This window comes from Pelophylax lessonae (genome assembly GCF_965119305.1).
Source record: "Pelophylax lessonae genome assembly, chromosome: 2".
Lineage (NCBI taxonomy): Eukaryota > Metazoa > Chordata > Amphibia > Anura > Ranidae > Pelophylax > Pelophylax lessonae.
Genome location: NC_138769.1, coordinates 297,470,331 through 297,498,006, shown reverse-complemented (window position 1 = coordinate 297,498,006; position 27,676 = coordinate 297,470,331). Strand labels below are relative to the sequence as shown.

The 27,676-nt window shown below is 43.6% G+C and overlaps 1 protein-coding gene across 5 annotated transcripts in view; it reads right to left on the bottom strand.

The window, feature by feature from the left end:
- The window catches only part of NAV1 (neuron navigator 1), a 296,089-nt gene that overhangs the window by 164,325 nt on the left and 104,088 nt on the right, over window positions 1–27,676 (bottom strand). For 4 of the 5 annotated variants that reach the window (XM_082246689.1, XM_082246691.1, XM_082246690.1 and 1 more), the window contains exon 3: window positions 27,095–27,439. In XM_082246689.1, coding sequence (XP_082102815.1) covers window positions 27,095–27,439 — 345 coding nt within the window. Of the gene's footprint in view, window positions 1–3,222; window positions 3,370–27,094; window positions 27,440–27,676 lie in introns of those variants that run through there. The other variant, XM_082246693.1, reaches the window with a different exon arrangement.

Genomic DNA, 27,676 nt, shown 5'->3' with positions numbered 1-27,676 from the left:
ATATTAAAAGCAGTGTATATGTTGTAAAGAGCTAAAATAGTATAATTTGGTGATTCTCTGTATTTTTCTTTTCACAGAGGTCAAGCTGAGTGTCATTGACTCACTGAGGTCTTGACAGTTGGATATGTTACAGCTGGATATAAGGTAAACCACTGAACTGAGCTGCTGCATTCACCCTTTCATACATTATTACAGTCATTTGCCCACAATGTTAATTCAGCTGCCGCTCCAGTCTCTATTTCATTATGCAAACATGTTAAGGGTAGCAGCACAAAGCAAACCCCACTGGTTATCCTCCAACTGCATTTATTCTTTAACTTAGTAGTAATTTTTTTTTCCAAATTCCTTTTATGAGGGCAGTTTCAAATTTGTTGATAATAAAAAAAAACATTTTCAATTACAGGATGCTTCTTTTCTATTACAGTTCACAGTCAACCCCTTTAAACTGAAAGGTCACAGACAATCGCAAACTCACATTTTTTTCAATTTTGTAGCCTAGGCTTCTCATGAATCAACATGGGCAAATTGGCACTATATTTTTGTGACTTTCTTCAATTTTACTACACTGCTTGTTCTGTTGAAAGTTAGCATATTTAGGCCTCATGTACCCTGGGCATTTAGCCCCTGTTCATGAGATTTTGGTGTTTTCGTTTCCATAATTTTTGATCAAAATTTCAAAGAAAGAACATACAGACAATATGGTACAGTAAATCATCATGGTTACAAGGCCACAAATGGCGCTTTTCCGCTGCATTGAACCGAACGGTTCGGCTCGCTTTCGTGCTTTTCCACTGCTGGTACCGCATGGTATGGTGTAGGAACGGTTCGGTACGGTACGGCGGCGCTTTTCCACTGCATGGAACCAAACGGTACGGCTCTCAAAACAGTACCACCTCGATTGTGGTTCCAAGAGGTACCATACCCGGTACCATATCCCACAATCCTTTGCATGCAGTCACTACTAGCCACTGATTGGTCAGAGAATCCCACCCACCCCTTTGTTATCCCACCCACTTAACTTTAGTACTACTTTAGTGGAAAAGCAAACCATACCGTACCGTACAGAACCGTTCCAACACCGTACCATGCGGTACCAGCAGTGGAAAAGCAAACCGGGCCAAGCAGGGCCGAGTAGAGCCGAGCCGGTACTTGCAGTGGAAAAGTGCCAAAAGCTTCCACATATATATTACATTTACTAAATAAAACGATCGGGGGTCAATTCGATACAAGATCTCAAATATCTTACCCACATGGGCACAGAAAAAAAAGCACAACTAAGGCCCATATTCAGTTATGCAAATAAATAAAAAATAATAAAAAACTCTTCTAAGTATTATCAAAAAATTACTAAGGTTCTAGAATCTATTGCATAATAAACCTTCAAGTGTAATAACAGAGCCTAAAGCGAGGGACGGATCCAATTCTACAGCTCGCCCACTAAACACAGGGTCACATATAATCTCTGGCTAATGGAGGATGGCCTTATATATTAAGTGGATATCCCACTGGGTCCAGCATGGATTTTTCGCAACAAAAGAAATAGACAGAAAAAAAGATAGTAAAAAAACAGGGAGTAACAGTTAAGAAAGAGGTGAGGTGTACGAAGTACCGTATGGCAACTGAATCATCAGTCAGATATTTAATCCAGGGGTCCCAGGATTACTCAGATGATTTGACTTTTTCATTCAATATGGCAGAAAGATACTCATTTACGCTTGATCCAAGACAGCTTGGTCTTTAGATAGTTTTTTTCAAGGCACAGGTGTATTGTCCAGTAACTATGCCAGCAGCCTGTGCACCAAGTGGTACAAAATTTTAGTTATGAAAGGCACGAAGTCTGCATTCCAAGAATTCCTTCCTGGAAGCAAACTACCCTTAAACATTTGTACTACTCTGCCAGAAGTGAAGGGGGACAGAGCATCCGAGCCTTCTGCCCACAAGAAAACACTGAAATCTTAGGCACAGGGGCTAAAATCCCATTGTGCATGAGGTCTTACTCTGAAGGCCTCCTTTCTTTGCAATCACAGTCTATATATAGAGGTTGATTACTAAAACTGGAGGGTGGAAAATCTGGTGCAGAACTGCATAGAAACCAATCAGCTTCCAGGTTTTTTGTCAAAGTTTAATTGAACAAGCTGAAGTTAGAAGCTGATTGGCTACCATGCACAGCTGTGCCAGTATTTGCACTCACCAGTTTTAGTAAATCAACCCCATTGGTCTCTTAATGAGACTGACTGCACGCACCTTATATTTAGCTTACCCATCAGTCCTACCCCCAAGCCAGGAATGTATATCTGTACATGTCCATTAGCCATTCTCAACCAGGATTCTGTGGAGCCCTATGGTTCCCTCAGAGGTTGCTAGGGGTTCCACGAGCTGTGGCTCATTGACCTGTCTGAAGGTGCGTGTATAGTTCTGGGTCAAACCCCACTCGGCAGAGCCAGCAGCATGGCACCAATACCCTTTTTTGCTGTTTATGAGGACATTCTGACTACCACTGTGAGGGGAGCTTTCTTTCACTAACCTTCATTCTAAAAGGCATTTTCCCACTAATTTCTGAAGAATTATTAAGCAGGTGTTCCCTCAGAACGGAAAATAATTTCAAGAGTTTCTTTTTGGGGTAAAATGGTTGGCTAAAATACATTATGATAATAGGAGCTCGTAAGCCACTATCATCTTTGATCTGCAACACATGGACATAACAGAGACCCTAAGTGGGTCTCAAAATAAAGGTAAAACATAAGAACATAAGCACCTGTACATTATATTTAAGTAAACCAGTCATACATAAAATAAACAAAATATGCATGGTATTTAAAAGTATACAAAGATAAGGGAGCATATATACATGAAGCACTGTATTTTCATTTAAATCATTAACATGTCAACTGCTCTGTCCCTCCCTTCGCAGGACCCCCGCCCTCGGAACACCATATGAATGCATTACATTGACTGCGGTAACAATGACAGATACAGTGCAGCCCTCTCCTACATAAGCATAATGAGGTTCAGTCACACGCTCTATTCAGACAACTGATACAGAAAGACAAAGGAACAAAAATGGTGCTAAAATCTTCATAATGAAAGTGTATCAAATGATCATGAATAGACTATGCAAAAGGTATCCTGGTAAATATTTTTAAAATCTATATAGGCAACACGCAAAGGCTATGTACTATGCCCATTCATACAAACAGAGGGGTGTGTCTGGTCACGCTATACCTTTCTGTGTCCCCCATGCAGCTCTGTCAGAATCTTTCTGTTCATTGTTCGTAGCGCAGTGGTAGGGGGGAGTAGGCTAAGAGACAGCTAGAGAAGGGACCCTGCACATGGCTATAGAGAACACAGATGTGAAATGCTCTGCACCTCCAGCTGTCACCAAGGAACACAGCCAAGAGATTACTAACCCTTTCCACACCCTACACAAGATGGGGACACTCCTCCAGAATAATTAACTCTTTTGCTGCCAGAGACTTAAACACTGCAACACCACCAATATCTAACTTGCTTCATCTCCACTGACTAGTACCAGACATTTCATGGGCTTAGAATTAGAACTAAAGCAACTATGATAGGCTGCATTATAGTTTTCTAGTAATTAATAAAAATGAATCACTCCTAAAAATGATGCAACTTACAAAATTCTGCATAGCATTAATTTCTTAGTAAAAAAAAAGTTTATTTTATCCTATCTTTAGCATTTGTCCAGTTAGCACAAGCCCGGTGCAGGATAGTTACTGTATGATATGTCCAGACACAACGGCATATAGTTACAGACACAATGCAGACTACCTTATGGCCAGACACAATGCACAACAGCTAAATGCCAAGAAAAATTATAGTGACAACATGCCAGGACAAACACTAGGAGCCAAAAGCCATTGCTAACTTTTCACAGCCTTTTCTATTGCAGTCAGTGGAGGTATATGTTCCAAGACTCCTTGCATTCTGGCTCATAAACTGGAAAATCTACACTATAAATTCTACAATAAAGAATATCTAATGCTAGTACTTTTTTACTTTTTTTTTAGACAGACTATGCTTAAAACCCCTGTCAGTCATTGTTGCCATCTGTCTCTTTATGGGGGGCATTAATTCAATTTGTATCCCACCAACACAACAAGAAGTGAGAGGAAATCTTTTCAAAATGATGGAAAACCCCTCTTAAACAGTTATTACCAGAACAAGTATGCCACATCCAAATATTTCCCCTCTATTTTTGTTGACAATTTAAAACATTTGGACATTTATTTCAGGTGACAATGGTCACAAGAAGGCAAGGACAGCATTTAAAACCTGAATCGAAGGAAGACCTACCACTACCTTCTAAAAATCTGAGATGAATCAGTAAGGGACCAAGCTCTTTATGTGTTTGATCACATTTTGCTCTATAGCCCGTTGTGTGTTTTTATCCTGTCAGTGCTGGCTTTAGCTCCACCCTGAGCAGCAGCCCAATTTGTGGGTGTTCCTGTTGGGAAGCTACCACCAGCACTGTAGTCACTGCCCCTTCTTCTGTGCTAACTTGATACTGTGGCAGAATCATTTCTATAAACTCCCCCAGATGAAGCTGGCAAAGGGGTTATACAAATTATACTGCCACAGCACTGACAGGGCAGTGCGTTCAGCGACTGCCTGTAAACATTATTCATCCTCTGCTGCGTGGATTCACCTCTGGGAACTTCTGATACAGATTGTGCAGCCATTGTTTCCAAGCAATAGCTGAAGAAACAGCCCCTCCAGCACTGACTGTGTCAGTATACCCTATATAACCTAAAGTGTGGTCAGACAGCAGTGAGGAAGGATGGGGGTTATGCTCAAACAATGCAAAGTAGTTAAAAACCACTATGCAGTCACACTACAACCATCCATGTCTTTTCATTGGTAATGTACCTGTGGACCAACCTCGCAACAGCAAGTGCTTTCTATCACTAGAAAAGGGAGAGCCATCCGTTTCCTGAGGGTAGCACATGCATAGTGTGCTTTCTCTCTCTTTCACCTGTTGCAGCCACTGAGCTCATCCGGGCCTCTTTGTAAAAGCATCTGTAAATTATTACAGATGACCGAGCCGGGTTAGGTACATGGGAGGGTTTGTGAACCCAGCGGTCCACAAACACTGACCTTAGCACTGAACCCTATCGAAGTATATGGGAGGGAACCCAGCGGTCCACAAACACTGACCTTAGCACTGAACCCTATCGAAGTATATGGGAGGCAAAACTAGCTATTCTTTCTGCCCTTTTTTAAGACTAATAGGCAGATTATTGTTGGAAAAAAAAAAGTCATAGGGAGCTAAAAACTGCCATAGAGGGCATGTATCAATTTGAAAAAAAAGTGGCCAAAATAAAGGGAGGGGAGAAAGCAGGCACCCCTCCCCTTCCATTCTGTACTGTACCAGACCACATGCCTTTCAACACTGGAAGGGTAACATGCAAAGGAAGGGGTAGCAAAGACCCCCCCCTTCCCAACCCCATTAGGTATCACGTCCTAGTGTTGGGGGACAAAGAGCCTCTTCCCCACATTTAATTGAGGGTTTGTGAGGGGGAGGCTTACAGAAATCTGGAAGCCCCTTTAGAAAAAGGGGGCCCCAAATATCCACCCAAGACAATGAGTACAGGAGTAAAAAAAAGTGAAGTTTGCCCCCCCACCTGCCTCCAGCCTTCTGGGACAATTCACATACAATGACTCACAGCTGACTTTCTACAGTTAACCTGCCAGCACTGAGAACCTGAAGACCGGCGAAGAAGCAGCCCAGGTGAAGACAAAGCTGGATCTCTGGACAGGTGAGTGTCAGTTTATTAAAAGTCAGCAGCTACCGTATTTGTAGCTACTGGCTTTTAATTTTTTGAAACCTGTCTGAAGCTCCTCTTTAATTGGCAGGTAGGGCCAAGAACCAAAATTCTTAAACATGCTGCCTCCCCCATTCTCCTACCTATCCAGCACAGCCTGTAAAAAAAAAAAAAAAAAAAACTGTGTAAACAGAGACAGCTACTGCTGAAGAGGAGAGGGGGAGCACTGACAATGAAGGGGCAATGAGAGCAAGTGGGTGGCGTCACCCATTGTTGAGCGCTCCCTTACACAGGAGCAAGAGCTGCTGGATCATATGACCAAACAGGGAAAAAAAATATATTCAAACTGCTCTTTTTTTATACAGGCTAAGCATGATAGGTAGGAGGAGGGGTAGGCAGCAGTTTTAGAAATCATGGCAATTAAACTTTACCAACACTTTAATTTCAAATTCTGTTTACCTAAATGATAGAAACACATAAATCACGCCATCCCACCGCCTGAAAATGTTTTCCACACTAGTGTCTTCCCACCACCATGACAACTCACTGCCAGACAGTGCTGTCCAACCTCACTACCACCGCTAAATGACAGCATCCCCAAACTGTGGTAATGTAAGCAACAGCTCCAGGGATCCTGTGTGATATGGATACATTCGCTTAGCAGTGATCATCTTGTGGCTCTTAAACTACTTAAACCTATGTTTATAGACACCAATGGACCTAAAGCATATAAATAAATAACACAGTACACATAAACAGAAATCAAGTGGACAAAATTTCCTATTTAGGGTCCATGTACACTGATTCTTCTTCCTCCGGTCCTCCTCCGACGACGTCTCCGGTAATTATGCCGGTCTCCAGTCTCTGCAGCTTATTATATAGCCATTAGGGGCGTGGCCCCGATGACGTCATCGGGAGGCCCCGCACCCTCGTGTCACAGGTGACGTCGTTGGAGGAGAACCGGAGGAAGAAGAAGAGGAGAAGAAAAGAAGAGAGGACAGCAGAAGACCCCGGAGAGGAGAACACGGACAGCAAAAGAGCTGAAGACCCCGGAGAGGAGAACACAAGAAGAGCGGACAGCAAAAGAGCAGAAGACCCCGGAGAGGAGAAGACCCCGAAGAACCAGATGAAGATTTTTAATAAACTTTCCAAAACGTCTCCTGTCGTTATTTCCATGCACTGCCTTTTATGTGGTGAATGAGTAGGGGTACAGTGTACCCCATACCCATTCACATAGGGAGGGGGTCCGGGATCTGGGGGGCCCCCTTGTTAAAGGGGGCTTCCAGATTCCGATGAGCCCCCTGCCCGCAGACCCCCACAACCACCGGCCAGGGTTGTGGGGATGAGGCTCTTGTCCTCATCAACATTGGGAAAGGTGCTTTGAGGTGGGGGGTGAAGAGCTCCCCCTGCCCCAAAACACCAACACCCCCCCATGTTGAGGGCATGTGGCCTGGTGTGGTCCAGGGGGGTGGGGCCGCTCGCTCGTCCCCTCCCCTATCCTGGCCTGCCGGGCTGCATGCTCGGATAAGGGTCTGGTATATATTTTGGGGGGGACCCCACGCCGTTTTTTCGGCGTGGGGCTACCCTCAAATTCCATACCGGACCCGAAGGGCCTGGTTTGGAACTTGGGGGGGACCCCCACACAGTTTTTTTTCCCATTTTTGGCGTGGAGTTCCCCCTCAAGATTCTCACAGTGCAGGTCGCGCCGCAAGTCGGATTCGACTTGCGGTGCGACTTCCATTCAAATCAATAGGCTCCCATAGGGAACCATTGATTTTGAATGGAGGCAGAAAAACGCTGCTAAAAGCAACGTGGCCAAACGTGCAATAACGCAAATGGAAAAAGCTACCGAAAGCATGTTTAACAGCTGCTTTTTCCCGGCGTCAGAAATAGCTTTGCAGGACATTTTTTCTAACGTCCCGTGTACATGGAGCCTTAGGTTGTCTCACTATTTGATTCAAAATCTCTTTATATACAGGTACGTCTCAAAAAATTTGAATATCATAAAAAAGTTAATTTATTTCAGTAATTCAATTAAAAAAGTGAAACTTGATAATTTTATGTAGATGCTTTACACACATAGTGATATATTTCAAGCATTTATTTATTTATTTTTATATTGATGATTATGGCTTACAGCTAGTGAAAACCCAATATTCAATTTCTAAAAAAAAAATTAGAATATGATTTGGGGACCATGTCATCTGCTGGTGATGGTCCACTGTATTTTAACCACTTGCCGACCGGTCACGTTGACCGTACTGCGGCAAAATGGCTTGTTATCGTCCAGTGACGTAGACCTACGTCGCTGGACTCCTCCCGCTGTTTTCAGTCACAGCGGGAGTCGGGCCAGGGGAGGAGCGGCGGTGATCACCACTGCTCTTTCCCGATCATCGGAGATCGGGTGTGGAAATCCGCCCGCTTGTGTAAACAAAGCGGGCGGATCTCCTAAGTGACATTCAGTGACAGATTGCAGGATTCAGCATAGCTGAACCTGCGATCTGTGCCTGTGTCACATAGTCCCCTCCCCCCACACACGTTAGTAAGCACCAGGCATACATTAACCCCTTGATCACCAATAAAAGTTAACCCCTTCCCTGCCAGTGTCATTTTTACAGTAACAGTGCATATTTATAGCACTGATTACTGTAGTAATGTCACTGGTACCCCCAAAAGTGTCAAAAATTTCAGTCAAGGGTCTGATCTGTCCGCCACAATGTCGCAGTCCCGCAAAAAAAATCCCAGATCGCCGCCATTACTAGTTAAAAAAAAAAAACACTAAAAATGACATAAATTTCCCGTAGTTAGTAGCAGCGATAACTTTTGCGCAAACCAATCAAAATACGCTTATTGCGATTTTTTTTAACCAAAAACATGTAGCATAAAACAAATTGGCCTAAAATGTTAAAAAATTTTGATTTTTAAATTTTTTTGGGGGGAATTTCATATAAAAAATGTGAAAAATATTGTTATTTTTTCAAAATTGTCGCTCTTTTTTTGTTTATAGCGCAAAAAGTAAAAATCACACAGGTGATCAAATACCACCAAAAGAAAGCTCTATTTGTGGGGGAAAAAATGACATCAATCAATCAATTTTTTTTGGGTACAGCATCGCACGACCGTGCAATTGTCCGTTAAAGTAACACAGTGCCAAATCGCAAAATATGGCCTGGTCAGGAATGGGGTAAAATCTTCTGGTCTTAAAGCGGTTAAAAATACGCTCGATGAGAAATTTTTTGTCAAAGACATGTAGCTAAATACATTTTGGCCTAAATATATGACAAAAATTGAATATATTGGATATTTTTTAACTGTCAAAGTAGAAAAATATTGTTATTTTTTCAAAATTTTCGCATTTTTTTATTAATATCGCAAAAAATAAAAAGCGCAGAGGTGATCAAATACCACCAAAAGAAAGCTCTGTTTGTGGGGAAAAAAGGATGTAAGTTTTGTTTGGGTACGGCGTTGCATGACCGCACAATTGTCAGTTAAAGTCGCACAGTGTCGAATCGCAAAAAGTGGCCTGGACGTAAGACAGCAAAATCCTCCGGTGGTAAAGTGGTTAATAAATCCAAAGCCAGCGTAGCCCTCCAGCAGGAAATTCTAGAGCACTTCATGCTTCCATCTGCTGACTAGCTTTATGGGGATGCTGATTTCATTTTCCAGCAGGACTTGGCACCTGCTCACACTGCCAAAAGTACCAATACCTGGTTTATTGATCATGGTATCACTGTGCTTGACTGGCCAGCAAACTCGTTTGACCTAAACCCCATTGAGAATTTGTGGGGTATTGTCAAGAGGAAGATGAGAGACCCCAGACCCAACAATGCAGATGAGCTGAAGGCCGCTGTCAAAGCAACCTGTGCTTCCATAACACCTACACCGCACTGATGCAGTAATTCATGCAAAAGGAGCCCCGATCAAGTATTGGCATAGTGCATTCTATATTGTACATAGACTTATTTTTCAGTAAGTCAAAGTTTCTGTATTAAAAATCTTTTTTAGTGGTCTTATGTAATATTCTAATTTTCTGAGATACTGAATTTGGGGTTTTCACTAGCTATAAGTCATAATCATCAAAATGTAAAAAAGAAATGCATGAAATATACCACTCTGTGTGTAACGCATCTATATAAAATATATGAGTTGCACTTTTTGAACTGAATTACTGAATTTAATTACTTTTTGATGAAATTCAAATTTTTTGAGATGCAACTGTATGTTTCAGCTTGCCTGTGAGTATTTGTGCTTGAAATTAGCACTGTAAACAGTATCTTTTTCAGGTATTTAACCGGTTGCCGACTGCGCACAGTATATTTACTGCGGCAGTCAGCCCCGGCCAGGCAGAGTGACGTAGATCTACGTCACTCGCCTGTCACTGCTATTAGAGCCAATAGCGAGCGAGCGCGCGCCCGCCTCGGCTCGTTCAGGGAGGAGTGCGGGCGTGTGACCGGCGGACCCGATGTCCGCCGGTCACTCGCCGATCGTCGGTACAGCGGGAGAAAGGCAGAGCGGCTTATGTAAACAAGCCGCCTGTCATTCTCCCCTGTGTAAAAATGAAGATCAGACGGTCCCACTACAGTTAGAATCACGCCCCTAGGACACACTTAACCCCTCCCTGTCCAATACAGTTAACCCCTTCCTTGCCAGTGTCATTTTTGCAGTAACAGTGCATATATATAGCACTGATTACTGCAGTAATGTCACTGGTACCCCCAAAAGTATAAAAAATGTCAGTCAAGGGTCCGATCTGTCCGCCGCAATGTCGCAGTACCGCAAAAAAAATCGCAGATCGCCGCCATTACTCGTTAAAAAAAAAACACCAAAAATGACAAAAATCTTTCCCTTTGTTAGTAAACGCAATAACTTTTGGGCAAACCAATCATATGTAGAATAAAACAATTTGGCCGAAAATGTTAAAAAATTTTGATTTTTACATTTTTTTTGGGGGGGGGGGATTTCATATAAAAAAAAGTGAAAAATATTGTTATTTTTGCAAAAATTACGCTCTTTTTTTGTTTATAGCGCATGATCAAAAAAATCGCACAGGTGTTCAAATACCACCAAAAGAAAGCTCTGTTTGTGGGAAAAAAAGGACGTGAAATTAATTTAGGTACAGCGTCGCACGACCGCGCAATTGTCCGTTAAAGTCACGCAGTAAAAAATCGCAAAAAACCCCCTGGTCAGGAAGGGGGTAAAATCTTCCGGGGCTTAAGTGGTTAAAGGAATGCAGTTTGTTTTGCACTCCTGTGACCCGTTTTCAGCAGAGAGCGGGCTGAAGTTCAATCTTTGCTGACATCACAGAAGTCAGTCCAAGCTCTGCATCATCACGACCAGTCGTGATCCAGATCTCCGGACCGAAACCCAGCTCAGCCTCTCAACGAGCCGCAGAGAGCCTGAGCGAGCTGCTCAGCCCCCTCCACAGCCCAGCGCTCAAGTGTGTGAGGAGGGGGAAGAGCTAGTCAGCAGCTCTCTGCTCATGGAGCTGTGAGAACTGAGCGATCTGTGGTGTTCGATCACTCTGTTCTCAGAGTAGAGGCGCCAGGGGACCGATCGGACTGATGCTGCATCCACCTAGGTAAGTATAAATAAATAAAAAAACTGAAACCTATACAGCTCTTTTAATTATTTTAAAGACTAGCAGCCTGTAATATTAAAGCTTTCTATGTTTTCTTTGTTCTGAATTTTTTTTCTATGAACGTGAACGTGGCAATCAGGAACTAATGGCATCTCAGGCTGCTGAAAGCAGTATTGATTGTTAAAGCCTCAGTCTACCGCTGTGCCTATGACTGAAGACCAATGCGCCCAAATGTGGGAAGAGGGCATATGCAATGAAGCAAAATATAGGGCACTATTGAGCATGTATTTAGCCTTGTGCGCTGTTAGAGGGGACACGACAACAAAAGGGGTAAAGAAGTGAATAAAAATTTGTCATATAGCTACACACAGTTTACACACACAGGGTGTCAAGCAAACACTAACAGTCTAAGGACTTTACACTTACCTTACTGCAGGAATGCAGCTCATCATCCCAATTTAAACACAACTGAGTACAATGCACACAGTCTCACCAGTAGAGGACATGGGATCTAAGAGATTGGTGGTACATAAGTAATAATAAAGCATACATTTGCCATCACAGAAATTTCCAGCTCATTGCCAAACTCATTTTTAAAATTGCTGTTGCCTAGTTGTTATGCTGACCCATTGCTGCCACAACTTTCAGAGTCAGTGACCCAGAACAGGCAAGCAGATAAGTTAAATGCGAAGACTTCATCTGCATACTGGCTTTATATCAGTGACTTGCGGTAAGGAATGGCAAGATCCATAATTCGGAGATGCAACTGACAGTCATACTAAGTAATGGCCATAGTGCCTTTTTTGAAGCCTATATAATAAAATCACATCAAACACACTAATAAAGATAAGATGTTATTTCAGTGCTAATTTACTGAAAAAAAGAAGAAGCCTGGACACCCAGCAAATAGGCCATCCTTTTATGGCCCGTACACAGCATATGAAAATCGGATGAGAGATCGTCCGTTTTTCTTTGCAAGCTAGTCGCATATCGAAAATGAAGAGTTTACTAAAGTTACGGAAATTCTTGTATGACAGATTAAAAAATCGGAAGTGATGTAATATGTTTTAGTGTATTTGTTTTTGTATTTTTGAACAACAACTGAACTTATTAAATGAAAATCGCACGATCTGGTATTGTAGCAGTACTTTTCAGCTGATTTTAGGATCGTGAGTATGGGCCATTAAAGCATAGGTACCACATTCCCATGTCTTCTGATAGCTCCAGGACTTACCACATATCAAACCCTCTCCAAAACCTGGGCAGGAAGGGTCCCAGAGTAGCTCCATATGTTGCCAAGATTAGGCAAGTCACCAAGGCAAAAGGCATATAACTGAATGACTGACTTGGAATAAGGCTACCTTAAAGGCTACTGGATTGAGGACTGGAACACATAAGGATAAGGGAAGCATAGGTACCACATTCCCATGTCTTCTGATAGCTCCAGGACTTACCACACATCAAGCCCTCTCCTAAACCTGGGCAGGAAGGGTCCCAGAGTAGCTCCATATGTTGCCAAGTGTAGGCAAGTCACCAAGGCAAAAGGCATTTAACTGAATGACTGACTTGGAATGAGGCTACCTTAAAGGCTTCTGGATTGAGGACTGGAACACATAAGGATAAGGGAAGCATAGGTACCACATTCCCATGTCTTTTGATAGCTCTAGGACTTACCACACATCAACCCCTCTCCTAAACCTGGGCAGGAAGGGTTCCAGAGTAGCTCCATATGTTCCCAAGAGGAAGCAAGTCACCAAGGCAAAAAGCATACAACTAAATTACTGATTTGGAATGAGGCTACCTTAAAGGCTACTGGATTGAGGACTGGAACACATAAGGATAAGGGAAAAAAAAAAGTAGACAGAGGCACACAAGGGAATTAGAAAAGTAATATCTGGCTAACAGCTATGCAAACAATAAGCTAACAGATAGACCTAAGAAGGAGTAGCAAAGCAAAAACAGGAGAAACACATTAGCAAGACAACGGAAGAAACTAACATAGGTAGATGTAACAGAATACTGGCACAAGGCTCAAGGAAGAAAATGTGCACAACAAACAGGACAAGGCACAAGAAAGAAGCAGTAGAACTAGGGAAACTCACAAACTGACAAGTGCATAACTCAAACAAGCAACAAAAGGTGTAAAAGGATGCAAGACAGAAACCAAGGCAAGACTCCAATCCAGCTATAATTCAGGACATCAAACACAAGCTGCTACCATAAAATATGGTAGCAATTCAGTGAAGCAGTGAAAGGCCAACAGAATCAAACCATCCCCAATGCAACCTAAGCAGGAGCCTGGGGCCCAATGGATGTACATGGCACCCAGCTACAAGCCTCATGATTTTCTAGTAAATCAGGGTGATAGCACAGCTGGTAAAAGTATTTATTTAAAACAAATATAAATATTATCATTTGGAATATACAAATTAAGTATATATGAATACAGAAGGGGAAGGTTAAACCTAATGTGTACTTGCATCAATGCAGCACCAGGGAGCAGCTTTAAAGTGGAACTTTACCCATAACAACTTGATAAAAAAATAATTTTCTTTAGCAAGGAACATACATTCTACATTAATAATTATGCTACCAAAATAAGTGTGCACTATAATTTGCCTCTAGCCTTTCTCCTGTTTCTTCTTGCTGGAGGCTGCCATTTTACTGAAGCCAAGAGCCCCTGAACAGCAGTAAATCATAAAGTGGAACTAAACCCATCGATTTAAAAACTTCAAAAAACAGTTACTTTCCTGGAATGCCAGAATTGCTAACTGTCACATTTGCTTGGTCCTCAACCAATCTGTCAAACCATCAAACAGCTGGTGTCATAACTGATCACATGTGCAGCACTATGACAATAGCAGATTAAACAGAAGCAGCTCCCTTGGCTGTAAAGAATAGGGGGTTTTAATTCTGCTTTAAGGCTGTCAGCAGATCGGCCTCTACAAATAAGGCAGTGCCTAAAAATAGAGAGCAACTGAGCATGTGCAGAGCAGGGTGAGACAGTGTATTACTGAATTTTAAACAGTATAGGCACTATTTTTAATTAAGTAATATTAATAATAAAGTTTAAGAGACCAGCCTGAAGTGATCTAGCAGAACTTAAAGCGTTTGTTACCCCAACACTTCATATTCCTGATGTGTGCCTGTTGTACCATGTACTTTTATGAGAAAGTATCCTGTTCTCTTTGTATTGCTTCCTTTATGCGAAATCCCTGCTGTTCCCACTAGTCCCCTTGCTTTCCTATTAAACACTGACCACACTAGGCAGGAGAGCATAGTGTGGTCAGTTCTCTAGCTATGCTGGGAACTCAGTGTACTCTACTCATATGATCAGACATGTCCTGACACGTCCCTGCTGCACAGCCATTCACTGAGAAGCACGTGTGCTGCTGCTTCTCCTCCCCCCACCTCTTATGCCGCTGAGAACAGAGGGAATGTGATCACTTATAAAAATGGAAAAAAGGTATTTATAATGTTTTTTTTATATCTATACAAAAAATGTTTGCCTTTCATTTCTATTTTAAACTGAATGGGTTGTTTTACAAGGTGATAGTTTACAATTGTATGACTAAAGTTCTACTTTAAGTGTTTATTGCTTTCTTCTTTTTAATGTAGCATTAATATTGTGTATTTTATTCAGGAAGGCAAGCAAAGTATTATGAGATGACCCTTCACGTTTATTGTCTCAGCTGGATGAGGTTTATATGAAACTTTTCTTCCCCTGTAAATCTCAGTCAGTAGAAGTTAAAGTGGAGTTCCACCCTAATTTAATACTTACCTCCATCTTCTCGCTCCGGGTCACCTGAAAAAGAAATGGATAATATATTTTTTTTTTTTTACTTACCTCGTAGCGAAGAAAAAATACTTACCTTACTTCCTTCTTCCTCGGCCGCGGCCCGTCGTCACTTCCTGGCTCTGCAATGATTCCTGGGAGCTGAACGTCATAGCTCCCAGGAATCATTGCGCCTGCACCGGCCCCGACGTCAGTTCCGGGTCGCGCGCGTCATCCCCTTCTAAACAGCTTCTGGGCATGCCCAGAAGCTGTAGAGGGATGACGCGCGCGACCCAGAAGTGACGTCGGGGCCGGCGCAGAGCATCGTGGGACCGAAGAAGGCGGAAGAAGACGCCGAAGGGGATCTCGCTGGCTTCAAGCTGCCCACATCTGAGATGGCAGCGCTGGACAAGACGTTTTCAAGGTAAGTATTTGTCCTAACAGGCAAGTGCAACCCGGGACAGATCAGAGGCTAGCCATTGTGGAATGTACTAGCCCTGACTGTCCCGGGGGTATTTAAAAAAAAAAATCCAGGGTGGAACTCCGCTTTAAACTGATTACACTGTATACAAAATAAAGCATCAGTTCCTACAGGTGAACTAGAGCTGCACGATTCTGGATAAAATGCGAATCACAATTTTTTTTGCTTAGAATAAAGATTATGATTCTCTCACGATTCTCGGTGTAACATCATCTTTCACAATTATACAAAAAAATTGTAAAGTGTATTTTTTCCCCCAAAAATTGCATTTGAAAGACCACTGCGCAAATACAGTGTGACATAAGATATTGCAACAACCGCCATCTTATTCTCTAGGGTCTCTGGTAAAAAGAAAAAAAAAAAAAAAAAATATATATATATATATATATATATAATGCTTGGGGGTTCTAAGTAATGTTCTAGCAAATAAAATGGGCTTTTTGACTTACCGCAAAATACATTTCTCGGATGTTCATTGACGGCCACAGCTCCTGTTATTCTGAACCATTGGGTTATACTGCCCCCTACAGGACTAGGACACTAGGCAGAAAAAAAGTCTGGCTACGCCTATGGGCAGTCCCAGGGGGTATGTTCCCTCTCTCTGCTATAGCTACTCCGTTTTGTTACAAGCAGTGTCAAAAGAAATACAACTCCAGAGAGGGGTGGGTGCTGTGTCCGTCAATGAACATCAGAGAAATGGATTTTACAGTAAGTCTAAAATCCCATTTTCTCTTTCGTTCATTGACGGACACAGCTTCTGATATTCTTACCCTTTGGGATGTCCCAAAGCAGCGTTAAACATGAAGGGTGGGAACAGCAAAAAGGAAATTCCCAAGGCTAACCACAGCCAACCAGGTAAACAGGAGCTCAACCAAAATCACCTGAAAAAAACAATACACCCTCAAAGAGAACCAGGCCCTCTAAACTGCAGCCTGCAAAACCTTGCAGCCAAGGGAAGCATCCACAGATGCCAACATATCCACTTTACAGAACTTTGTAAAAGTGTGCACCGACAACCAGGTGGCCACCTTGCAAACCTTTGTCACTGACGCCTGATGACGAAAGGCCCAGGAGGCACTGAGCGCCTGAGTAGAGTGCGCCTTGACAGGGAAAGGAGGAACCTGACCGCTGTTGGAATAGGCCTGGATCACTGTCTGTCTGATCCATCTGTTAATGGTCGCAGAGGAAGGGGACAACCCTTTCTGAGGCCCATTCGGTAGCACAAATAGTGAGTCTGGCTTCCTAAAACACTCCCTAGCTGCCAGGTACACCCTAATTGCCCAGACAACATCTAAGGCATGCAAGCCAATTTCCTTCAGATGTTTTGGGACACAGGGAAGGCAACACAATGTCTTCATTTAAATGAAAATCACAGACAACCTTTGGAAGGAACGACAGAAAGGGACAAAGAACCACCTTATCTCTGTGAACCACCAAGTAAGGTGAACAACAGGATAATGCCCTAAATTCCGACACCCTGCACACAGAGGTGATAGCCACCAAGAAGGGGAATCTCCTGAAGATTCTCAAAAGGAGACTTCTGGAGAACTGAGAGCACCAAACTGAGGTCCCAAGGCGGCAACTGAGACCGCACTGGAGGGACCAAGTACCTAACTCCCTGAAGAAAAGTAGGCACCAAGGAGTATGTGGCCAAGGGCCTATTGAAAGAAGACCGCTAAAGCCGACACCTGATCCTTGATAGTACTTAAGGCCAGTTTCCGCTCAACCCCCCCCCACTGAAGGAAGGTCAAGATGTGAGCTACAGAGAAAGAGCGAGGAGGAACCTCAAGAGACTCACACCACGCAATGTACGACTGCCATGTATGATAGTAGATCTTCCTAGAAGTGGATATCCTAGCTTTTAACAGCATTCATTGGAGTCAGTGACTCCAACAAGCTACTATCCATCAGCACCTGGCGTTCAACAGCCAAGCCGTCAAAGCCAGCGACTGTAAAGCAGGATGGAAGATTGGTCCTTGGGACAGGAGATCCTCCCTGAGAGGAAGCTTTTAAGGAACGTTGGTGACCAGCCGCACCAGATCGGCGTACCCAGCCCCGTGAGGCCAGTCCAGAGCCACTAAGATGACCAGAATCCCTTCTGCCTCGATCCTGTGCAGAAGTCTTGGCAGAAGAGGAGGGAAGGCATAAATCAGATGATACTGACCCCACGAGGCCACCAGCGTGTCTGTGGCATCCGCCAGAGGATCCCATGACCGATCCCCAAAGCTCTGCATCTTTCTGTTGAGCCGAGACGCCAACAGATCCACCTCGGGGATGCCCCACCGGAGACACTACTGATGAAACACCTCCGGATGAAGAGACCATTTCCCTTGGTTCAAGGCCTGCCAACTGAGGTAATCCGTCTGCCAGTTTTCCACCCCGGGAATGTGTGCGGCAGAGAGGGCTGGAAAGAACAGTTTTGCCCACCTTAGAATGCTGGCTACCTCCAGAGCCACCAGGACACTTCTTGTGCCCCCCACAGCTGTGGCATTGTCTGATTGAATGCGCACTGGACATCCCTGTAGACGATCCATTCAATGGTCCAGGCACAGTCTGATCGCTTGGATTTCCAAGACATTGATCCAGTGACTGTGGAGTCTAGTCCCATTTGGCCAGAATCTCCCTTTGCAGTGACCTCATATGAAACTGTGCAAATGGAACTGCCTCAAAAGGTAGACACCATCAGGCCCAGCACCTGCATGCAAGTCCGGAGGGATGACCATCTGCTGGAAAGCAGGAGATGAATTGCAGCCTGCAATTTCTGGAGTTTGTCCAGACGAAGGAGCACTCTGACTAAGGCCGAGTCCAGAGTAAGACACAGATAATCCAGCTTTGTGGATGGAACCAGAGCAGGCTTCTGAACAGAATCCAGCCAAACTCGCGCAGAGTTTGTATGGTGATTTCCAGGTTTTTCACCAGAGCAGCAGGAGACTCAGCTCGCAGAAGGAGGTGGTCCAAGTAGCCCAGTACCGCAACTCCCCATTGGCATAACAATGCTAGCACCGGAGCTAACACTTTTGTGAAGACACGAGGAGCAGTGGCCAGACCAAAGGGTAACACAACAAACTAATAATGCTCCTCTCCAACGGCAACACGGAGGAAGCGCTGGTGACCGACACATGTTGGAATGTGAAGGTAAGCAATTTTGATGTCAATGGAGGCAAGAAAATCCCCCTGATGCAGGGATGCCACCACCGTGCGAATGGACTCCTTTCTGAACTTCTGCACCCGCACAAAGCAGTTCAGCGCCTTGAGGTCCAGGATTGGACGCACCTTGCCTCCCTTCCTGGGAACTGCAAACATGTTTGAGTAAAAACTCTGCAAACTTTCCGAAGTCGGAACCGGGACAATCACCCCTTGAAGTAACAGGTTTCGTACCGCCCCAAACAGACCCTGTAAGCAGTCCGGGGACAGGCGCAAGTTGAAAAGAAAGAACCTTGCCGGGGACAAGAGCGAATTTTGTAGCCGGACCAAATGGCTTTGTGGACCCACTTGTCTTGTACCAGGGAAGTCCATGGGTCCGGAAACCAGCAAAGATGCCCCACGACATCTGATACAGGTGAGGGCACACCTTCATGCAGGTCTGGAGAAGCCCGCTCTCAGCTTGGCAAACCAGGTTCATTTGGATCCTTCAGAGGAGGCCCTGAAAAGATTTGAGCCCTTGCCAGTCGACCCTGAGGGATGAAAAAACATATGAGCCAAGAAGGAAGGGCCACGTCTAAGACAAGGTTCCTTGTCCTCAGTAGCCTGAGGAAGAAAGGTACTCTTTCCCCCTGTCAGACCTTTAATGATGTCATCCAGGGAAGCTCCAAACAGGCTATCTCCTTGAAAGGGGAGATCAGTCAGCCATTTTAGAAGTCCGGTCTGCAGACCAGCATTTAAGCCAAAAGACACGCCGAAGGACCACTCACGAAACAGACAGCCGAGCCACTAGGGGAGCTGCATCCAAAGAGGCATCACAGATAAACTGCAGCCCCTGGACCAGCTGGTCCGCCAGCTTGGCAAAGGCATGGGGAAGCTGTTCTCCCTCTAGGTCACAGCGTAAAATCTTAGCCCACTCAGTCAGAGTTTGCGACACCAGGGAAATGGTGAATACTGGCCTCAGTGCCGAACCAGCCAGAGTGTACATATTGCGGGCCACAACCTCCGCCTTCCTGTAAGCCAGATCCTTAAAGGCCAGGACTCTTCAACTGGAATTATGATTGCCTTTTTCAATCTGGAAACCGGAGGATCCACCACCGGTGGAACAGTCCACTTCTTAAGAAGGGACTCCTCATAGGGGTATCGCCTAGTAAAGTGCTTAGGGACTCCAAGGGGCCGCTTTGGTTGTCTCCACTCTTTAGCGACAATTTTGTCAAAATAGGCAGAGAAAGGAAGCACCTTTGCCGCTCTGGTTGGCTTGTGAGTGCCAAAAGGGAACATGCGTACTCCATCTTCAAGGTCTCACGCACATATACAATCAGTGCTTCCACCATCGCCTTTTCGTGCGCAGTTGCAGATGTGGAGGAATCATCCTCACTATCTGAGGATTCCAGGCGCGTGGTCGCAGACCCAGCAGGGAGACCCACGTCCGCGGTATCAGATTCAGGATCTGATAAAACAGATGAGGCAGGGGAAAATGGGGGGCGCTTTTTGCTAGCCCATCGCTCAAAAGCCGCCTCTACTCGGGACACAAAGGGCTTCATATTGCACTTTTTAATGCATTTTTTTTTTTGTTTCTTTGGTGTTTTCTGGTTTCCTGACTCCCAGCATGCACTTGTGAAACATAGACATAGTTATTAAAAAAGCGCCCTGAAAACACAACCGTGTTTCAATCACAATCCTAGCTGTTCACTCCTTCCTTTTATCTATAGCACCACACTGAGATCCCATGGCAGCTTACAAAAAAAATAAAATATCGGTGGTGGTTATGTACCCTCCCCCAAAAGAATAACATTATTTATTTACCCGACCCCCCTTTTTTCCCCTCTTTCTTGTCCTCCTCCTTTTCTTTCTTTCGCTCTTCTTTTTCTGTATTGTAGCTATTTTCCATTCCACTTCCTCTGATTGTTTCTCCACCCTGAGGCAGATTCACCAACAAGACATGTTGGCTGTCATGTTACATTATGCAAAGTCTTTAAACTCAGTGGTTTTGCCCAATGTGTTATAATGTGGGTTATATTTTTTGAACAATGTGTCTGTATATGACATTCAACTTCAGATTATACTAAGACTGCCTATTTGTAAGGTATACCAGGGTGGTCATAATGATTGTTGTTCTCTACTTCTCCCATACTAGTTGTATATTTTGAAAAAACTTTTTATAAATAAAGAATGCATAAAAAAGGAAAAGTTTTTATTGCATTTTTTCTTGCACTTTTAAGCAGAGTAAAGGCGCAGGAAAAGCAGAAGGGCCTTAAGTAAAGAAAGATAAAAAAAATATTACAAAAAACATACTGAAAAATTACAAAAAAACGTGAATCATTATGCAGAAACAAACAGTGAACGCAGAGATTGTAGCGTAAATGAGCCTTTAAAGTGAAGATCCAGTTTTGTTAAGCAAAAAACAATAAGCTCTAGGTGAACTGAAAAAATAAACGGGATTTTGACAATCTTAAATCTCATCTACTGCAAAAAACAAAAATATAATATTATGCAGCTTATCATCCCTTATATGTAGTGGCTACATTAGTTTTCCTTTGTTTGGGCTTTTTTCTCTTAACGCTCCATTAACATGGGTGTACCTAAAGAATAGGTTCATCTTTACAAAAAAAAATAATAAATGCACATTTTTTAAATGTTTTTATTAGGAGTCTTAAAGAATTGCACCTGCAATCGTGGGTGTAATGCTACAGTCCTGTCTGTGCAGCTGTCTGCCCATACTTCTGATACAGGCAGGCAGTTACACTCTGACAGGAAGACTCAATGAATTACCTAGAGTGCTCAATAACACCCTAGTAGGCTGTCAGTACTTGTAGTTTTTACATTCACAGAACACTGACGCGGCCAGGCAGGTTGAGCCCGGCACGGCAAAAATGTTTTCAATTGTGACAGTGAGCTTGCTGCTGTCAAAAAGGTGCTTTAAGCATACACCTGTGCAAGGGCTGTGTTTTGCCAACATGAGATATGCAGGTGATCTGTGCAGGCAGTTCCATTCATATCATTTGCGGCACAGTGGCTGCACATACACAGCCACTGCTCCCAATTTGACACCCATGTGGGTGCAGTTGTGTGTGTCCCCAAATGCAGACAGAGTGCAGACGTCAAAACTGGAAGCATCAGCTGTGTTCATTAAGCTGCTGCATCCCAATTATAAAAAATGGGACTGCCTGCACGCGGATGCACGGAACACCCGTGCATACTGGGCAGGCAAAACATGCCCCCCACATGAGTGCCCGCTTAAAGTGGTTCTAAAGGCAGAGGATTTTTCATCTTAATGCATTCTATATATTAAAATAAAAAACTTTCTGTCTGCAGCAGCCCCTCTCAGCCCCCCCCCAATACTTACCTAAGCCCCATCTCGATCCAGCGATGACGCACGAGAGCTTAGGCTGTCTGAGGACTCTCCCCAATTGGCTGAGACAGAAGCAAGCACCATTGGCTCCCGCTGTTATCAATCAAAAACAGTGAGCCAATGAGGAAAGAGAGGGGGCAGGGCCTAGCTGTGTCTATGTGTCTAAATGGACACACAGAACAGTGGCTCAGCTCGGGTGCCCCCATAGCAAGCTGCTTGCTGTGGGGGCACTTAGCAGAAGGAAGGGGCAAGGAGTACCGGCAGGGGACCCGAGAAGAGGAGGATCTGGGCTGCTCTGTGAAAAGCCACTGCACAGAACAGGTAAGTAAAACGTATTTGTTTTTTATTTTTTTAAAGAAAAAAAAAACAAGACTTTTAGCCCTCATTCACACTGGGGCGACCTGTCAGACGACCTGGTCGCCTGACAGGTCGCCGTAGGTCGCCTTGCATTGAGAAGCTATGGACCCGTTCTAATAGGAGCGACACAAGTCGCTCCGACTTAGAAAAAGGGTCCGGAGCTTCTTTGGGGCGACCCGGAGCGACCTGCATAGACTTCAATGTTATGAAGTCCGTGCCGGCCGCTCCGAGGTCGTGGTGCGAGCAGCGCGCCGCGACCACGGAGGTCGCCCCGGGAAGTAGCGTCGCCCCAGTGTGAACGGGGCCTTAGAACCGGTTCACACTATTACGACTTGCCAGGCGACTTGGTCAGCCTGGCAAGTCGCGCACCGTCGGGTCCATTGAGTAGTACAGGAACGGTTCTAATAGGAGCGACACAAGTCGCTCCGACTTACAAAAAGGGTCCTGCACTACTTCGGGGTGACCTGGAGGCGACTTGCATAGACATTCATTAGATGAAGTCCGTGCAAGTCGCACCGAAGTCGCGGTGCACGCGACTTCACAGGTCACCCCCGAAGTAGGAGCGACCTAATGTGAACGGGGACTAAAATCACTATAAGAACATATCCTGTGAATAACACAATTCTCCTTCATGCATGCTTATGCTTTTTTCTCCACTGTATCTATGGAGGCAGCCACGATTGTCGCACAGGCTGAAATCTAAACATGTATATCTTTGTTTTTCTTCATTACATGGCTGGATGATAGGGCTGGTAGTTCACAAAATAAAGATAAGGTTCTTTGAGCTGTCTTTTCAGCTCACACTAATTGACATGGACACTGCATTTCCGGCAAGGTCAACAAAATATTTTCTGTACTTGCTTAAAATGTTCTTAGCCTAAAAAAAGAAAAATGAATGCAGCCACCATATCTAAGTACTGATGAGCTGCGATATAAAAAAAGTTTGTTTTTAGGTATTTACTTTTCACTGTAAATATTTATTTGATGCTTTTCAGTGCATAATGATGTAGGCTTTAATTATATGCTTCTAAAACTAACTTCTAGGTAGCAACCTCTATCTTCATAACCACTTGAGCAAGTTCAGCTTTGAAGAGCTGCAGCTACAGCATCAATTTACATATTTAAAAGAAAATTTACGCCTGCAGCAGCTTAAAATATAAATTTACAGTTGCAGCCACCTCCAGCTCTCACCCCCTGCTCCTCGCTCACCACTGTCACCTGTAAACACAGAAGGCGTGTGTGTTTACAAGGACTGTTTTCCTCTTGGCGGCTCTCACAGATCCCTGCCTGCCCTGCCTTTAGGGTAGTGACAAGGGAGATGCGGGTGCAGTGTGGGATGGGGCATCGTGTGGTAAGCTGCACTTTGTTCTCCATCTATGCCCAGGTGCACAGATGCTGACCAATGATCTTCCTGCAAGTGAGATAGAGAGGCAGAGCCACCTACACTGCTGAAAGTAGGAAGGATGGGCAGGATAGGTGAGATGCAAGAAAGCTTTTGGGAGGGGAGGGGATAAGGGCTGTGGAAGGAGATGTGTGTAGAGGTGGGGGATTGGGGAGAGCGGTGCAGAGGTCAGAGTCAGCATGGATGGACGTGAGATGTAGACATCCTATGAATAAATCTGCACTCCGTATGTAGCCCACTCTGTACACGGCACACCCCAAACTCTGCACTATGTACATAGTGCACTCTTGAACTCTGCACTTTTTACATAGCACATCCCTTAACTTTGCACATAGCATACTCTTGGTATTTATCGCCCTTTAACCACTTTAAGACCGTAGGATTTTGCTGCTTAATGACCAGGCCACTATTTTCAACTTGGCACTGCGTGAATTTGACTGACAATTGCGCGGTCATGCGATGCTGTACCCAAACAAAATGTATGGCCTTTTTTTCCCCACAAACAGAGCTTTGTTTTGGTGGTCTGCGCTTTTTATTTTTTGCGATATTAATAAAAAAAGAGCGGAAAATTTTGCGAAACATTGACATTTTCGACTTTGACAGTTAAAAAATATCCAATATATTCAATTTTTGTCATATATTTAGGCCAAAATGTATTTAGCTACATGTCTTTGACAAAAAAATTCTCAATGAGAGTATTTTTAACCGCTTTATGACCGGAAGATTTTCCCCCCTTCCTGACCAGGCCATCTTTTGCGATTCGGCACTGTGTTACTTTGTGGTACCAAAAGCGGTACAATTTTTTTCATGGAAATTTGGCGTTATGTATTATAGGCCTACAATTCTTAGTAATTACTGACTTTAACCTGACCAAAACAAGACTCTAGTAGACATCCCAGATGTGATAAATTTGAAACACAAACGCATGAATTATAATCTAATCAATAATATAATTTTATTATATTATATATATATATATATATATATTATATTATATAAAATTATATTATTGATTAGATTATAATTCATGCGTTATATATATATATGTGTGTATATATATATATATGTGTATATATATATATATATGTGTGTATATAGGTATATATGTATATATACATATATATACACATACATTATATATATATATATATATATATATATATATATATATATATATATATACACACACATACATATATATATATATGTATGTATATATATAATATAAATGTGTTATGCGTTTGTGTTTTGTGCAACATTTGAATTTCCCTCCCAGTTCCACTCCCATGCAGCATTGCTGCTGCAGGGAACGGAACTAGGAAGTCATCATACCGACGGAGGAGCGGCGGGGATCTCGGCTGGCGATCACAGCAATGGGAGATCATCGCTGGATCAGGACCAGGAGAAGGTAAGAGACAGCGCTGTGCGCTCTGCACATCCACCCCGAGCGTGACTCGGGGATACCGATCCTAGCATAAAAAATACACCCCGAGTCACGCTCTGGGATACCGCTAAGGCGGTTAACGGTCAATTGCGCGGTCGTGCGACGCTGTACCCAAATAAAATTGATGTCCTTTTTTTTCCACACAAATAGAGCTTTTTTTGGTGGTATTTGATCACCTGTGCGATTTTTCATTTTTGAAAAAAAGAGCGACAATTTGGAAAAAAAAAAAAAAAACTATATTTTTCACATTCTGATATATAAAAAAAAATTGCAATAAGCGTATTTTGATTGGTTTGCGCAAAAGTTATCGCGTTTATGAACTACGGGAAAGATTTGTAATTTGTATTGTTTTTTTTTTGTAGTAATTGCGGCGATCTGCGATTTTTTGCGGGACTGTGACATTGCGGCGGACAGATCGGACCCCTAAATTACATTTTTTACACTTTAGGGGGGACCAGTGACATTACTACAGTAATCAGTGCTAAAAATATGCACTGTTACTATAATAATGACACTTGCAGGGAAGGGGTTAACATTGTTGCTGATTAAGGGGTTAAATGTGTGCCTCATGCTTACTGATGTGTGTGGGGGGAGGAGGTTCTGTGACAGAGACAGAGATCGCAGGTTCAGCTATGCTGAATCCTGTGATCTGTCCCTTTCTGTCACAGGGAAGATCCGCCTGCTTTGTTTACACAAGCAGGTGGATTTTCTCACTCTTTCCCCAACGATCGGGGAAGAGAGACGGTGATCGCCGCATCTCCTCCTCCGGCCTGACTCCCGCTGTGTCTAAACACAGCGTGAGCGAGCCTCCGGCGGTGCGCGCGCGCCGCAGAGGCAGCAGGGTTTCCAGCAACGTAGGTCTACGTCGCTGGACCCAGGGCTGCCACTGTGCTGCAGTAGCAGTCTTAAAGTGGTTAAAATCCTCTCACTGTTGATGCTATTTGGCCAAACCCACCATTTGAAGTGATTCGGGGGGGGGGGGGTGCGGTGTTGAGTTCCTGCACCTATTCTCTAAAAAAGAAAAACCTTAAATAAAGATAGTCCTACAGATACAACCAGGCCTTTGAGGGCAACCAAATTGTTTGATGTGGCCTGTGATGAAATTGAGTTTGACCCCCCTGAAGTAGAGGATACCTGGCTTCAAGCTATTTTCTTCTAACTTTGGGTAAAAAAAGGATGTGGGGGACAGGAGGGACATTTTGGGGCATTCTTTATGCAAGCAGCACTGCTGCCACAGTAGCATGAAAGAGAAATATGATTTATTTTGTTTGTTGTTGGAAATCACTTTGGTTGTCAGCTGTACCCAAAAGGTAACTAAATAACATTTATCTACCTTTGTTTTCGGTAGCAGTTATAATTGTATTGTATGTTTTTAGGACTAGTAGGGCTTTCCTGTAGTAGCAGCATAATATGGCCTCAACTAGATTTACTTCAGCATGGGAGGAAACTGACACCACTGCATTAATGATGTAAGATTCAAGTCTCTGGCGTTTTAGATGATGTTCTGACACATTTTCATATGAATCTGTAGTGTTATTACTAGTTCAATCATAAACATCAAGTTACATTAGGGGTTTACGCCATGGCCCCTTTTACCAAAATGTTAATACAGGAGAGAAGTATGCTAGGAGAGTTGCTCAAGGGCACTGCATCCCAATTGTAGGATACAAGAAAAGTAAAAAAGCCTCCATAAATAGGAGAGCTAGGGATTTTTAAGGTGCCAAATAACTCTGAAATGTTAATACTACTTCAGCTACTTTAGAGTTGACCCCACATACCTAGTTATAATGTCATCATCCTCATGTGATGTCTCTTTTCCCAACTGGCAGTCACTGTCGCTTCCATACCCAGATTTTAAATCGCGCTCTGCTGTTTCCATTAGCTCTAGACGTTGGGTAATGCTGCAAATTCTCGTGCCAGCACGGAGAGGCATTGTATGTGAAAACTGCCAGCCTCCTACACCACTTTCTGTGCGACAACCACCAAGAGAGGGAGCTTCTCCAGCTTGCAGCCGTGGGCTAGCCTGCCCATAACGCCAGGACACAGGGGAAGAACGATTGGAGAGGCTGGAAACACTGCGAGGGTTGGCATCATCACTGTCGTAGCAAGGCATATCTAAGGAACTAAACAGAACAAAAAGGCATAATTACTGACCATATGTATAAAAACCTTGAAACTCAATTACAAGAGTTGTTTGATTGGCATGTATATTATCAGTACTTTGTGGTTGTGTTCACTATCACATTTCAGCTTTCATAGTTTTAGTGCAGCCAAATAAAAACTATTTCTCATTGGTTGCTACACATTCCTTTTTGATTTGTTAAATACAGGTATCTTTTACAGGGAAAACTTATAACCAT